Source organism: Aspergillus novofumigatus (genome assembly GCF_002847465.1).
Source record: "Aspergillus novofumigatus IBT 16806 chromosome Unknown P174scaffold_6, whole genome shotgun sequence".
Lineage (NCBI taxonomy): Eukaryota > Fungi > Ascomycota > Eurotiomycetes > Eurotiales > Aspergillaceae > Aspergillus > Aspergillus novofumigatus.
The window spans coordinates 1041015-1054956 of record NW_020194279.1 but is presented as its reverse complement, the minus strand read 5'-3'; the positions used below and the strand labels follow the sequence as shown (position 1 = coordinate 1054956).

Here is a 13942-nt window from a genome sequence, read left to right as displayed (position 1 = left end):
TTTTTGAAGTATTTGTCAAAGTAAAAGCGACTGGGAGTACCGACGTGAAACCCTTCAGAAGCGTGGGTTGAGGTAGATAGTTGGGTCAAATATATCTTCTCCGTACCTCTCTACAGGGATCTATACGGAGTCACGGGTTCCGCCACTAGGCATCCAGCACGCTCCACGGATCCTCAAGTCAGCTCTTGTCAGCATCAACAATCTCAACAGCCATCTATCATCAAACAGCACCGACTGCAACATGCCAGCAGACAACAAGACATATCTCTCGAACGGGCAGGTGCTCGCAAGGTACAGATACAACAGCCGCTTCTAGAAAGCGAAAAGCAGAAGACTAATGTCATCCCACTTTAGTCCTCCCCTCTCCGTTCGCATTCTACGCTTCTTCGAGAATATCTACTTCTTCCTCGGCTTATATTTCGTGAGCCTTTTCTCGGTATGTTAGGCCCCGTCGATAATCTCGGACTTGGTCGTTTCTCCGCGCCTCGCCGGATCGTTCACTCCGCATATTGTACGTCAGTTACTGACATTTGATCTTTCATAGCTCGATCCCTATACTGCCGCTCAGAATTCCCAGTTCAATGTATCGCGGTCAGGAAACCGTCACAATGCTAGGCCTCGCTGGGGAGGCAGTGGTCCTAGCTCTGGAGGCGGCGGCGGCGGACCTGGAGGTGGATTTGGCCCTCGCAAGATTGGGCGTGTGGACGATATTAGAGGACCGGAGTGTAAAAGCTGCCGTTAGGGTTGGGTAGGGTGTTTTGTCACTTGTCCTTTAGCGATGCTTTTGTTAGGTTGCCTTACGAGAACCAGCGCGTCTTGTACGTGGCACAGAGATCTTCGTTTTTATTACAGTGAAGACAATGACATCTTCGGTGTACGTCCTTTGCCATTCGTGTGCATTATACATACCGTATCTCGCTGGGCCGTATATGGTGTATTTCTGTTCATCCATGGAAGCTCGGATCGTCTCGATAGAAACTGGTCTATGCATGGGGACACTACGGCTGTGGACTCGTTATCTCTTGGCATACCTGCTGGAAGAGCGGGTGTTCGGAGATTCCATCCGCATCCATGGTTAATTCTTGAGGCGGATAATGACTACAGAGGACATCAGCATCCATATAGCTCATCATGATGCAGTAAATAGACATCACGTGACTCGTCGGAGTTCTCCGCAGCAGCTGATGAGGGACGCAACAGCAAAACTGCGTCCCCTGACAGCGTTGACGGTGTGATTTTTCTTCTAGTCGTCCAGCAAAGCTTCCAGCACCATGACTCTCCCTACGAACAATGCCGAATGGGGTGCCGTGATCTCCAGTTACAAGGACCAGCTTCCGGAGGTCTATCCTGTATACCAAACCCCACTTCCGTCCTCCGTGAACCGGTACATCGACCACACCCAGCTGTCCTTAGATGCAACAGACGAGGATATTGACAAGCTCTGCGCGGAGGCCGCTAAATACAACTTTGCTGCGGTCTGCGTTCGCCTGCGACACGTCCGCAGAGCCGTTACGAATCTCCAGGGCAGCCCGGAGTGCACTGTGGCCTGCGTCGTGGGATTCCCTGAAGGCACGCACGACACCATGGAGAAGGAGAAGGAGGCACTGGACGCCGCAGAACTGGGAGCGAGTGAGCTAGACATGGTGATCAATTGGCCAAAGTTGAAGGAAGGGCAGTACATGGATGTCTACGCCGATGTCCTCGAAGTGCGGAAAGGGGCGCCGTCGCCGGTCAAGTTGAAAGTCATCCTGGAGACTTCGCAATTGACCAAAGATGAGATCATTGCTGGCTCTGTTATATCGAGCATGGCCGGGGCCGACTTTGTCAAGACAAGCACGGGATTCAAGGGAGCGGGGGCCAATGTTGACGACGTCGCTATGATGCGGGCTGTCGTTGAGCTGGTAGGAAGGGGAACCAAGGTGAAAGCCAGTGGAGGAGTTCGCTCAGCAGAAGACTGTGTCAAGATGTTGAAAGCAGGCGCAGATCGCATTGGAACGAGTTCAGGGGTGAATATTGTAAACCAGCTCGCAGGAAAGGAGACGCAGCCGGCCACACCTGCAGCTTACTAGTACGGCGGTCAGTAGTGAGCCCCAAAGAAAGGTAGACTATTGTTTGCCCCTAAGACTGAGCTTGTCGTCAGAGAAATAGTACCTTTCAAATGTCTAAAAGCTATGTACCTGACTAGTAACTATAAGGCACAGCGTAGGGATGGATATCGATACATTGCTGTTTGGGTGGAGAGCTGGTGGAGCACGTTATCAACAACCGCCCATCAGATGTCATTCGTTCTCCTCACGGACGAGACATTTGATCGAAGGAGGATGAAAAAGATCTGCAATTATTGACTATGCCTATCCGTCTATCCGACTCCCTTTATACGACTCCTTCCATACTGCTCCTTCCAAAGGCGTTGCTGCCAAGACGAAACAACCTTCAAGCTACCGAAGTCACTTACCAGAGGCAAGTACTACTAGGTACTACTCGGCAGTTATTCGACATAGGTAGATCTCATGTCTTGCAGGGAGTGACAACCTGCAAAGACGAAGACCTTGCAATGGTTTCAATCTCGCCGTTTGCGACGGCAGCCACGATGCTCCCTTTAGAGCATCTGCTGCCTATATACCGAGTGATCGAAGACTAGGGAGATCATAAGGTGAATGAGAGGCATAGTGTCAATATCGAGGATGTTTCCTCCTTCGCACATCTCAGAATCAGCCTGTGGACAAACGTGTCATATCCAGGCTCAATTAATTGGGCAAGACTCTGTGTCCCGGTCCATCGCATGTGCTCTAGCCGCCTTCTGCGTTGACGATGTTATTGTATAGATGATGACAACGATGCACTCGTTGTGAAGCTTGTGGCTAAGTCTGGGGGAATTTCAGCACCAAATTCAAGTCGGACTGCTTTCTCACCCTTCTCACCCTTGCTGGCAGACCTGTATACGTCCTTAGAGACACTACTCTACCTACGCAAGAACCTGAGTATGCATCTCAATATTTGCAGATCGGACTGCTACCAAATTGGATATATCATCTCCCCGTCTATGGCGAGGCTCCTAAGAATCATTCCGTTCAATGCTTCTTTCAGTTGGCAGGGCGGGAAGGTAGGCGAGGTTGCTATCCTACTCTGTTGTAAGCTCTGGTCTGCCCCCTTCGTCGTTTCAGATTGGATCAGAGGAATGTGTCTCTGAAGTTCCCGGATGAAACGGGCTCAACTTCCAGGCCCGTCAGCCAAGCATTCCAGGTTGATGATCGAACACGAGGCTGTACGTTCTGACGTCTACTTCTGACATCCGAGGAATGCCTGCTCCCTTCAATTCGCTTTTACGGTGGCAATGGGCCAATTGATGAGGAGCCAGAGCAAGGGAGGATGGAGGAGCCAGTGCACAAGCCCCTTGATACATGGACCACTCTACATTATTGCTTTTTTTCTGTCGGCTTCTGACGTGCGACCGAAGCGATGATAGCACCTTTCAGGCTTGAATTATTGGCGACTGAGCGTTAATATGGCTATGTGGCGGTTATTCATGCATTTGGTGGACGTAATAATGTTGGGTTGGCCTGGATTACGTGTTTGTTAAGGGTGTTAGGCGTTTTGGACTTTTGTCGAAGGGATGAGATGATTGAGATAGTTTTAGATATTGAGTCCATGCTTAGACCGTTGGTGGGTTCATGACTATATACACATGCAAACTGTTCAGTATATGTGGTTTGCCCAAACTATTAGCCCATTGCGCCTTTCGTAGAAGTCTATTCGAACGATATATATGCAGATGCAGGGAAACCTAGTGTCATAACAGAGAACTGTAAGGAAGGGGAAGGAAAGGGGAAGATAGGAGATAGAAGCGACAGTCATAGCTCGTCACTGCTTTGATCATCGGTTTCGCTAGTCTGAGCTTCCTCTTCCAATTCCATCCGCCGAAGTACGGCATCACCCTTCTTCCCTTTCTTCTCGGCAGCTAACCAGGCTTCCCGCCTGCGAGTCTCACGCTCTTCCTTTCGAGCTTGACGCAAGAGCTTTTCGCGATGGGCCTGCTCCTGCTTCTGATGCAGCTCATTGACGTAGTCATGCAGGTTGACCAGGTCCGAGCGCAGTTTGGTCACCTCGTCCGTGGTAACTTGGCGGGCCGTCTCGTTGACGGCAAGTTTCTTCTTTAGAGTGGTAATTTCCTCTTCCAACGATGCGATCTGGGAGTCATCGACGGTTGCCGCTTGTTCGGAGACTACTGATTGCGAAATCGCCGAGACATGGTTTCCGTTGTTTCCGGAATGTTTGAGAGCGGCAAGCTCCGCAAGACCTTCTTCCATCATTGACTCAGGGAAGAAAGCGTGTCTCAAGGCTGTAGAGAATTTATTCGTTTGATGATCGCTTAAAGTGAGTCGGGCTGTGTTAGAGGCGAGCAGATGCGTACTGAATGTATAGTCAGCGGGGACCGCGCCAGGCGTACCCGAAGACTCTGAAAGAGCATGGTCATAACGAGGCTTGACGATGGTGTGCGCTACTCGTCTCAACTCGTTTCCGGAAGACGGCAGCCCTTCCAGGGGGAGCGCAACGATATTCGTCACGGGGTGGGTGTAATCTGCCAGTGTTGATGCATATTTCCGTCGAGCTACATTCCAGGACAAGACTTTTCCGTTTTGGTGTCCGGATAGCAAGGCCATTCCATCGTAAGACAGAGAAAGCGAGAGGACTCCACCGAAGTCCGAGGAAGGAGCAAGCCAGCGGTCTTCCGCTGATGGTTGTGACGGAGTGGATTGTAATGAAGGATCGTGTAGGGTATGCTGTATTGACTGACTCTTGTAGAAGTCGACTGACTGGACGCTACCATCCTCATATCCCACGTAGAATGCACGGTCAACCGGATCAAGAGTCAAACATGTTGCAGAGGCGGGCAGGAGGAAGGTTCGCAAGAGGCGTCCCGTGTGATAATCCCAAGCAATGGCGGTGTTATCTTTGGAGGCGGACACAGCGATGTTATAGCGACCGCTGCTATGGCCCACAGCGATGGATGTGATGGCAGCGCGATGGTTTGAGAATGTATGGATGGGCGAGTTTGGCTGCTGACGGTCCCGACCCGAGGGAGGTTTCGTGAATGAAAGGATATCAACGAGTGACCAGACATGAATACTAGCATCAGACGATCCCGAAAGAATGAAGTTGGAAGTGGGATCAACCACGAGCGATGTCACCGGTTGTAAATGCGACGCTGTCGTAGCCACTTGTCGCCCGGTGCAAGTCTACCGTTGAAAGACCAAGTCAGATATCCGAACTCGCAGAGACGCAGAACAAGTTCATAACAGCTTGTTTACTCACCTCCCACAAAATTAGCCGCCCACCTTCTGTTCCCAGAACCAGGATATCCCCATTTTTTCCACCCGCAAGCGCGATGCTGCGTATGCGCTCCGGAAAAGGGACAATTGCTTCCTGGTTTCCCTTCTCTCGGCTGTACACATGAACGATGGCTTTCTCTGACTGCGCAGCAAACACATGCGACGGACTCACAGCCAGGCAATTGGCCGCTGTTGAGCTTTTCTTGAAGGTAGAGCGCAGGTTGAGAGCGGGCTGCCACTCTTGCACACAAATTCCCACGTCTCTCAAGGTTGCAGCTGCTGGCGTCTTGACGGACGTCAATGTCGACGCGATAAAGCTCTCAGACAGCATGACAACTTGACTGAGGATTGAGGAAAAGGGATTGAGAGAAAAAGAGGAGCTGCTGATGATGATGAGCAGCTGTCATAGAAACACTTTTTTTTTCTTTTTACGTTTTCCTCATTTGATGGATCACCGATAAAGCGGGCGATAAACGATCAGTTTGTCTTGTTTGCTCATGGGGAAGATGAGATGCTCTGTATTTGCTTCTAGAAATGCCGATCAAGCTCATCTGGGAAGACAATATTAAATCTAACTAACGGATATTTCATCCGAGAATTAACTTTGAATCTCTGGTTCGTGCCCCAATACATTGACAATAATCCTTGGTGCCCCTTCAATTCCTCCTACTGACCCTACTGTCATAGTAGCAGCTCCTCGCTGAGAAAAGGATGGATCGACATCGACAGGCCAGGCGAACTATTATTTTCACCATGGTGGCCATACATCCTGGGTCTTCTTTCTCATTCTCTACAGTGCCTCCTGTTGGTATTAAAGCCATCTGAATGAATGAACGATGTCTTCGAAAGTATATCTGCAGCCACTACCGAAATTGTACGGCCATCGCCAAATATGGCCGCCAATGCCTACGCCCACAGCAACCGATGCAAGGGGTCCTTTCCTAGGGGCGTACCTTTGATTGCTCGGTGCAACAGGCACATCAAGTCCGTAAGCCAATTGAATTCAGAAACAGAGCGTGACGTCCCTTCGGAAGATCACAGGGTTACCTTGTCCCTCGCTCTGCATGTCTCATTCCTTGTGTTCTGACGAAATAGGATCGACTTGGGTAAGCAGACCACCCACGTTGTGGTGTCCCTGCAGGTGGCGCGTAGTCACCGCGGTCGTTCCAATAGCCGTGGTGACTATTTCGATCTCACCTCCCACTGGCATGCAAGGATGGTGAAGTCGTTACCTTTCCAATTCGTTCATGTTCCAAAATCTTTGGGGGCTCTCCGGAAGGGGCAGATATACATGCCCAATGTCTGGCCTGCTGTCACCCCAGGGCATCAAGGGATGGCTGGAGTGTGTAAGCTGTGCTCGTAGTTATAGGTGATGATGGCTCTTTTAGATGATCCGCATCTGGTTCCTTTCTTCCTGGTTTGACTTCTTTGGCTCATCCCAACGCTATATGCAAATTCATTTCTCTTAACTGCTCTTCTCACGACTCTGCATGCAACATGTCCTCCACGGACCACCCATCTCCTCGAATGTTCTCAAGACCAACCTATCATGAGCATACAATGTCCGCTTATCCCATACCATCCTACTGTGTGCCTCGAGAAGGTTCCATGGCGCAGGATAATGAACATGTATCAGCCTGTCTTTTGGAAGACTATCGGCCTCGGAGAAGGAAGCAGATGACGAGTTCTCTGTCTTTCATGCCACCAACATTTCCTCGGCCTGAGCAACTACCTGAGCACACGACTCTACAATCAAGACGGCCGGCAGAGCGGGGTCCCATCTGCATTTCGCCTTTTCGTTCCGTGCGGAAGATGAAGGAACCTTTCCAACTGCGCCTACCTGGCTCCCCTTCGTTGGAGAATATCACAGCCGCCGCAAGGGAGTCGAAAGCGGCACGGCCAATGTCTGGAAATCAGAGACTGCGAACATGGCGATCGGACATGAACTTGGCTTCGAGTCTGGAGACATTCGGACTTCTGCCGAGCCCCCTCTGTCTGACTCCAGAGAATCGCGTCCATCCACATCGTCAACGTACTTCTCACCCAAACCGGATTCTGAGATGGAGGCGGGTGAGAGACGAATGAAACATTGCGGTTGTATTCCTGATTTCAACTCATGCGACGCTTGCGACGGTGCGCGCGGTAAGGTTTCCAAAGCAGAGGAAAGGGCGACACAGGAACCAACCAATGTCCATGCGGCTTACTCCAACCTGGTCAAACGATGTGAGTCCGACGAGGGACGATTCACACCAGCCTCCACTGATTCGGAACGAACATTATCGCCTTCTGAATTCTCTGATATTGAGCCACCAGAGCTAGGGAGAGCTTCTAGCTGTGCTGTCACGGCTCAGAGAAGCCGGACAGGAACGGTTTCAAGCAAGGGAAGTAGCTGGATGCCGAGTAATCTCTCATACTTTGAGAGATGGCTTCAAGGTGTTCCGGGGACGCTAGATGTCAAGGACGAGAGGTCAAAAGAACTGAACCGGAGAAAGTGCCAGATAGTCCAAAACAGTCCTCCACGCCTGGAACGCAAACGTGAGCTGGAGGCTACAGATGAAGCTGTGGTAAGTCTCCTTTTGAGAGCTACTCGTTCGTTTACCCTACTAATACAAAAAGCAGATTCTTGATCTCACCAGCTGCAGCATAACTAAGCCCAAACTGGTCGATATATCCCGACAGTCATCTCCCGCCATGAGCCACACGCTTCCGAATACTACACAGCATCCAGTCCCTTCCACTCCCGACATGCGCCAACAAGAAATATCTGCATTCAGCCCTGACACTCCATTGGAGATGTCAGATAGTGGTTATGTTACCCATAATTCCTGTTACTCGCCAGACGAGTTCCAGGATGACAAGGAGTCGCATTATACAGATTCCATTTCAACCCATTCAGAAACAGCGAGCGAAACTATAGTGTGCGAGAAGCTGGTTCTCAAAGAAGGTCCATCTTTCTCGCCACCCAAACCGAAGCCTGGGACTAGAGCCGACTCTCCGCCAAAGAGCCAAACCTCCCCAGCGCGGTCGTCCAATATGTCAGAGAAGGAAGAGCGAAGGTGGTGGGACCATGAATGGACGATCGAACAGCTGGAGCAGTCCGTTAAAGATTTCCCACGGAATATGTTGAAGCTTACGTCGCCTGTCATAATGTTCCTTCGTCAAAACAACGAGAAGGCATTGATTCGACCGTTTCGCAAAATATTCCCAGACGTCGCGGAAAACCTGCTTGACTGTCTCTGTGCCGTCCTGATAGCACGAAACTATGTGGCCTCGTTGGCGTCAACCCACCGCGGGACCAGCAGCTTATCCTATCGGTCGACATTATCCCGATTGGATTCAGTCCCTGAGAAGCCTAGCTCAACGCCAGCAACGCAATTCACTCCAACATCGCCGTCCCGTATCAGAGACCGCGTGCTGGGACCGCGAAGTACAGAGCTTCGTACAGACTTAGATCGAATCGTTGACAACCTGCTGTTCGCAGTGAGCGGCCGGTCTGATGAAACATTGAAATCCGCTGTACTCGTTCTAGCCCAGGTGCTTGAATCCAAAGCCTAGCTTTGTTGTAAGCTGGACTCTCGATCTTTTTCCTGTTTTCTCAATCTTCTTTTCGTCATGTTATCTCGAATGACTTTCATGCCCTTATGGTGAGCATTACAGGTACCACCGTCGGTCTTATATATTTGCTTTATTCCCTCAATTTCCAATCTCTCTCGAATATGTCGTTCACTTGCTGTTTAGACCATTGCGTTCTATATACCTGCCACTTGGAATCCAAATTTGGCACGCTTTTCATTTGTGAAGTATATCATTGGCGGCTGTGGCTGGTGTATGATTAAAGAGAAGATAGTTAAGAGCATTCAAAAGATACTCGAACAGTAATTCTGATCGATAGTCCAATCTATCACAGTGATCCTACTCGGTGCTTAGTCCCTTGCACCAAAACGTGGAAACCTCAGGCAACAATCCGAAGGCAGTTAATTTAGATGAGTCAGCGTCGGGGTAATCGTCTCGCCGGAGTTGCTGGGTTCTTTCCCGCGGAATATTATCATACTAATAATTATAATTTAATATCACCGATGGCCACTCTGCCAATCCTCATTATCGTCCACATAACAACAGCAGTACTTTCATAATGGCAGTATCAACAAGTCACTTCCGATCGCTCTGTGCGTCATCAAGGTCCCTTTCGCGAACCGGAATCGTTGCCCCCATCAGCTGCCGTGGTTACGCTACAACAGAACCCTCGCCATCAGCCACCAGCCCATCAACGACAACAACAGCACGCAGACGTACAACGTTCAAAGACAAATTGAATGCCGGTCCATCGTTCGCAGACTTTGTCGGGAACGATAATGCCCCTCTCGACCCCTCCGAAGCATACGCTCTCAAGACCGCCCTCGTCGGGCCCGCCGGCCGCAAGAAGGAAATGACTCGTCTGCCATCATGGCTGAAGACCCCGATTCCCGACTCGAAGAATTACCAGCGTCTTAAGAAGGACCTACGCGGCCTTAATCTGCACACTGTCTGCGAGGAAGCGCGGTGTCCCAACATCTCCGACTGCTGGGGCGGCAGCGACAAATCCGCTGCCACAGCCACCATCATGCTGATGGGCGATACCTGCACCCGCGGCTGCCGATTCTGCAGCGTCAAGACCTCGCGGACGCCGCCCCCGCTCGACCCGCATGAACCGGAGAATACGGCCGAAGCGATCTCCCGCTGGGGACTCGGGTACGTGGTCCTGACCAGCGTTGACCGGGACGATCTCGCGGACGGAGGTGCCCGGCACTTCGCAGAGACGGTGATGAAGATCAAACAAAAGGCACCCAGTATCCTGGTGGAATGCTTGACCGGTGATTACGCGGGCGATCTGGAGATGGTGAAGCTGGTCGCTCGCTCCGGACTGGACGTGTACGCGCACAACGTCGAGACAGTGGAAGCCCTGACGCCTCAGGTCCGCGATCGCCGTGCCAACTTCCAGCAGTCTATTCGTGTGCTCGAGGCGGCGAAGAACGCCCAGCCCTCGCTTATCACCAAGACGTCGCTGATGCTTGGTCTCGGGGAGACGGATGAGCAATTGTGGGATGCGCTGCGCCAGCTACGCGCGGTCAACGTGGACGTTGTCACGTTCGGGCAGTACATGCGGCCGACGAAGCGTCACATGGCTGTGCATGAGTACGTTACTCCGGATCGATTCGAGCTGTGGCGCCAGCGGGCGCTTGACATGGGCTTCCTTTACTGCGCGTCAGGTCCTCTTGTCCGGAGCAGCTACAAGGCTGGCGAGGCGTTCATTGAGAATGTGCTGAAGAAGAGAAGAGCTGTCTCTGGAAGTAAGGAGACAGTCGACGATCGGCCAGTTGCCGTGGACGAGGTGACGCGGTGAATTTTTGCAGAGGTTCTCTCTATTTCTGTCTTTTGCGTCTTTAGGATCATTTATCAGCGCCTATTGGTTTTTCGTCGGATTCGCTTCGGGTATGATCATCACTGCAGTATTCATCGCTTGGGCCTATTATATGACACAGGTCATCATGTCAGTGTGACGGGTTGACACTCGTCAAGCTAAATACGATACATAAATCAATGAGTTGGAATCATTGTGTGTATGGTTGCTATTTGGTATTCGTAAAATTTCATGCATATCTACCAAAACCTCTCTTGCACACCCTACGCCCCATGAGACGCTATACTCCGTACGCTTGAACAAACCACTGCCTCAAACAAAATCGGTATCCGAAAAGTGCACTGTCAAAAAAGAGCCGAAAGACGATAGTGAGAAGGGAAAGAGAGTAGACGGCTCGTACATATCAAATCCGAGCCCCCTAGGCCAAAGATAAGAATGAATCGAAAGCAAGAAACCCTCGTCAAATGCTCTCTTTCCTTGTTGACAGACAGATTGAAGTGAGGGCCTGTCCGCGCCAGGCGGACAGGACCCGTGCCCTCCTTTCATTTAAAAGAGCATTTATGGTAAGAGTGATATGTATCGGTGGAACCAAACTATGAAAGCATGGCTTTCAAGCGTCGTCGGAAACCAACTCCTTGATGTCCTCTTTCGTCATACCAAAGAGATAGAGAATGTCCAACATACTCTCGCCATTGAGACGAGTCGGTGCCTCAAGCTGGACCTTGGACTTGGCACGCCAGGCGACTCCAAGACCAGCCGCATGAAGCATAAGAAGGTCGTTCGCACCGTCGCCGACAGAAACGACCTGGGAGATGGGAATGCCGTTATCTACCGCGAGAGACTTGAGAAGCTCACGCTTCTTGCTTGCATCGATAATAGGGTGGATCGGTACAAGCTTGCCGGTGAGGGTTTGAGACGCTTCGTCGATTTCGAGCTGAAAAGGAATATTAGTCAATGACTGGCTCAAGGAAGTTGGCATGAGGAACAGGACAACCCACGTGATTGGCAAAAGCATAGTCGATGCCGAGTTGGCCAGCGAGCCATTCTGCCAGAGGCTGGAATCCTCCGCTCAAAACCGCGAGTTTGCAGCCGAGCTTCTTCAGAGCTTTGCACAGTTCGCGAGCGCCAGGCGAAACGGTGAGTACTGACTTCAACTTCTCGAACACGTCAGCTGGAACGCCCTTTAAGAGACCGACACGCTCTTTAAGCGACGCGGAGAAGTCAAGCTCTCCGTTCATGGCACGTTCAGTAATTTCCTGGCCGCCCAGAGTTAGTGGTTGTGCTATTCATTATACTTGAAGCTGCCCGCTACGAACCGAGACTTCCTTCTCAACGCCAACGAATTTGGCAATTTCGTCAATCACCTCATTCTGGATCAAAGTGCTGTCCATGTCGAAGACGACCAGACGCTTGTGACGACGGAAGACGCTTTCCTTCTGAAGGACGACCTCGACATTCCATTCGCGCTCGAACCGCCATATGCTCTCGTGTTTGCGAAGATCCTCGAAAGAAAGATACTCGGGGTTCGGCGGAGGAGAGAGAGTAACCTCGACGACCCGCGGCTGATCATCCTGATCCAAACAGCGATGAGAGGTATTCATGCGCTGGTAAGGCGTCGAGAGGGATTCCATAATCTGGAGGAAATTGGTCAAACACAGCTGGGAGACGAACGGACCGTACAGATGGTCGAGTGGCTCCGGCTCCGGAGCTGGAGGCTCCCGTGGGAGCTTCTCAATATCAACCGTCGGGGCGGATCCCACAGGAACCATGGGGGACGGGAGCTTATTCGCATTTGGGGAAGAGTCGGGATGGAGATGAGGATGGACGGGATTGGCGGACTTGTAGATAATAGTTGCTACCAGTTTTGGAGTTCCAGTAGGAAGGGGATTTGTCTGATGATTGAAAATGGTGTGGACAATGCCACTTTCAGTGACCTTTTCGGGATCGGGGCTGATGGGATTAACATGGAGATTAGAGAGCGACTGTAGTAGAGAATCGCGCGAGGCTCCCAGGACATCTTCGATGTTTTGAGTGAATGAAACCGGGGGCTTATACTGTTGATGGTCCTGGATAAAGGAGTTACTCGAAAGACACTGTCGTAGCACCGGACGTGTTGGACGTGCGATAGGGTTGGGTGCTGCCATTTTTGTCGCAATGTCGGACAAGGTCTCTTGTGATTGAAGAGAGGGGCAGAACGATAGAGCGGATAGCCGGCGGCCTTTTTCACAAACAAACCAAAAGCGATCGTCCGAAAGGCACCCTGTAGAGGACTGGAGACTCGAAGTAAACAGCCAGTCCGAGAACAAGAATAATAATGATATGATAACGGGGATGGTTGACTCTGACTAGTCGCAGTACGTCGATGGCAGTTTGCCAGTTCCCTGTGTCGATCGGCCGGTGGGCGGCACGTGGTGGGGCAGTCCCAAAGAGGAAAACATGAATCACGTGTATAAGAGTAGGCGTTGGCGCTTCACCGCCCGGCAGAAACATCAGCACCTGACCAAACCGAGCCGATTATTATAACTTGGGCTGCGATGCCAGTTGTCCGAACAAATAAAGGCCATACTAGGTCTCTATATTCGGACTTAGGCACTAATTGTCTAAATGTCTAAAGGAACGACAGGATCATGATTCGGAGTCGTGTAAGACATTTGCTTCCCCTCGTTTCGACGCTTGCTGACACACCAAACAGAGACCCTAGCATGGCGATTAGACTACGGGCTCATCTCGGATGCAGCCCGGGAGCTGAGAAGACGAGCAATGTATGACTCTGCCAGTCTGCAGCTCGGATGAACGGTGTTCATCTGCATTAATAATGCTCATTCTCCTGTGTTCCACGCTTGTTCCAGAAGGGACAGTGAACAGGAGAACTTCCAAGCAGATTCTGATGACATAAGCCATTCCGGTTGGGTAGAGACGCTGGAAGCGCAAGTATTGCGTGATTTCCCCAACACATGAGGAAATTGAATTTTTCAGCAATGCCTCTTGAAAGGGCAGGCGGTCACAGCCAATGTCGTGATTGAGCACGGCAAAATCAGCCGGCAGATGGCGCAAGTAAGTATGATAACATAGAGGGGAGAGCAGCGTGCCGTGACCGGATTATGTCGTGATTGTCCCTGTCTGTCTCTCTCTTATATCAGTCTTGCCATGGGCATCTCCGTTCTGGTCCTTCAATCAGTCTACCAGAGTTGAATCTGTTCTGTTTTCCCTCTTT

General features: G+C 51.0%; 6 protein-coding genes across 6 annotated transcripts; 4 read left to right on the top strand and 2 right to left on the bottom strand.

Moving 5' to 3' along the window:
• Positions 1-241: 241 nt before the first annotated feature.
• On the top strand, positions 242-742 carry P174DRAFT_410360 (uncharacterized protein; the record flags this gene model as incomplete). The annotated part of the gene is made up of 3 exons (XM_024824235.1): positions 242-291; positions 355-436; positions 545-742. 3 exons carry the CDS (start codon positions 242-244, stop codon positions 740-742), a joined length of 330 nt encoding a protein of 109 aa, XP_024680272.1.
• A 365-nt stretch (positions 743-1107) lies between these two features.
• On the top strand, positions 1108-2069 carry P174DRAFT_393059 (2-deoxyribose-5-phosphate aldolase; the record flags this gene model as incomplete). The annotated part of the gene is made up of 1 exon (XM_024823579.1): positions 1108-2069. The coding sequence occupies exon 1, from the start codon at positions 1272-1274 to the stop codon at positions 2067-2069; it is 798 nt and encodes a 265-aa protein (XP_024680271.1). The 5' UTR covers positions 1108-1271.
• Positions 2070-3647: 1578 nt separating this feature from the next.
• On the bottom strand, positions 3648-5722 carry P174DRAFT_452959 (putative ribosomal assembly complex component Ipi3). Its single transcript, XM_024829122.1, has 2 exons — positions 5314-5722; positions 3648-5237 (listed from the first exon to the last, which is right to left on the bottom strand). Exons 1-2 carry the CDS (start codon positions 5659-5661, stop codon positions 3852-3854), a joined length of 1734 nt encoding a protein of 577 aa, XP_024680270.1. The 5' UTR covers positions 5662-5722; the 3' UTR covers positions 3648-3851.
• Positions 5723-6827: 1105 nt separating this feature from the next.
• On the top strand, positions 6828-9182 carry P174DRAFT_514115 (uncharacterized protein; the record flags this gene model as incomplete). The annotated part of the gene is made up of 3 exons (XM_024832056.1): positions 6828-7234; positions 7336-7894; positions 7950-9182. 3 exons carry the CDS (start codon positions 6828-6830, stop codon positions 8883-8885), a joined length of 1902 nt encoding a protein of 633 aa, XP_024680269.1. The 3' UTR covers positions 8886-9182.
• Positions 9183-9387: 205 nt separating this feature from the next.
• P174DRAFT_443654 (lipoate synthase) lies at positions 9388-10946 on the top strand. Its single transcript, XM_024827885.1, has one exon. It carries the CDS (start codon positions 9463-9465, stop codon positions 10708-10710), a length of 1248 nt encoding a protein of 415 aa, XP_024680268.1. The 5' UTR covers positions 9388-9462; the 3' UTR covers positions 10711-10946.
• A 392-nt stretch (positions 10947-11338) lies between these two features.
• Positions 11339-12872, bottom strand: P174DRAFT_433111 (phosphoserine phosphatase SerB; the record flags this gene model as incomplete). The annotated part of the gene is made up of 3 exons (XM_024825792.1): positions 11339-11662; positions 11727-11984; positions 12045-12872. 3 exons carry the CDS (start codon positions 12870-12872, stop codon positions 11339-11341), a joined length of 1410 nt encoding a protein of 469 aa, XP_024680267.1.
• Between the last annotated feature and the right edge of the window lie 1070 nt (positions 12873-13942).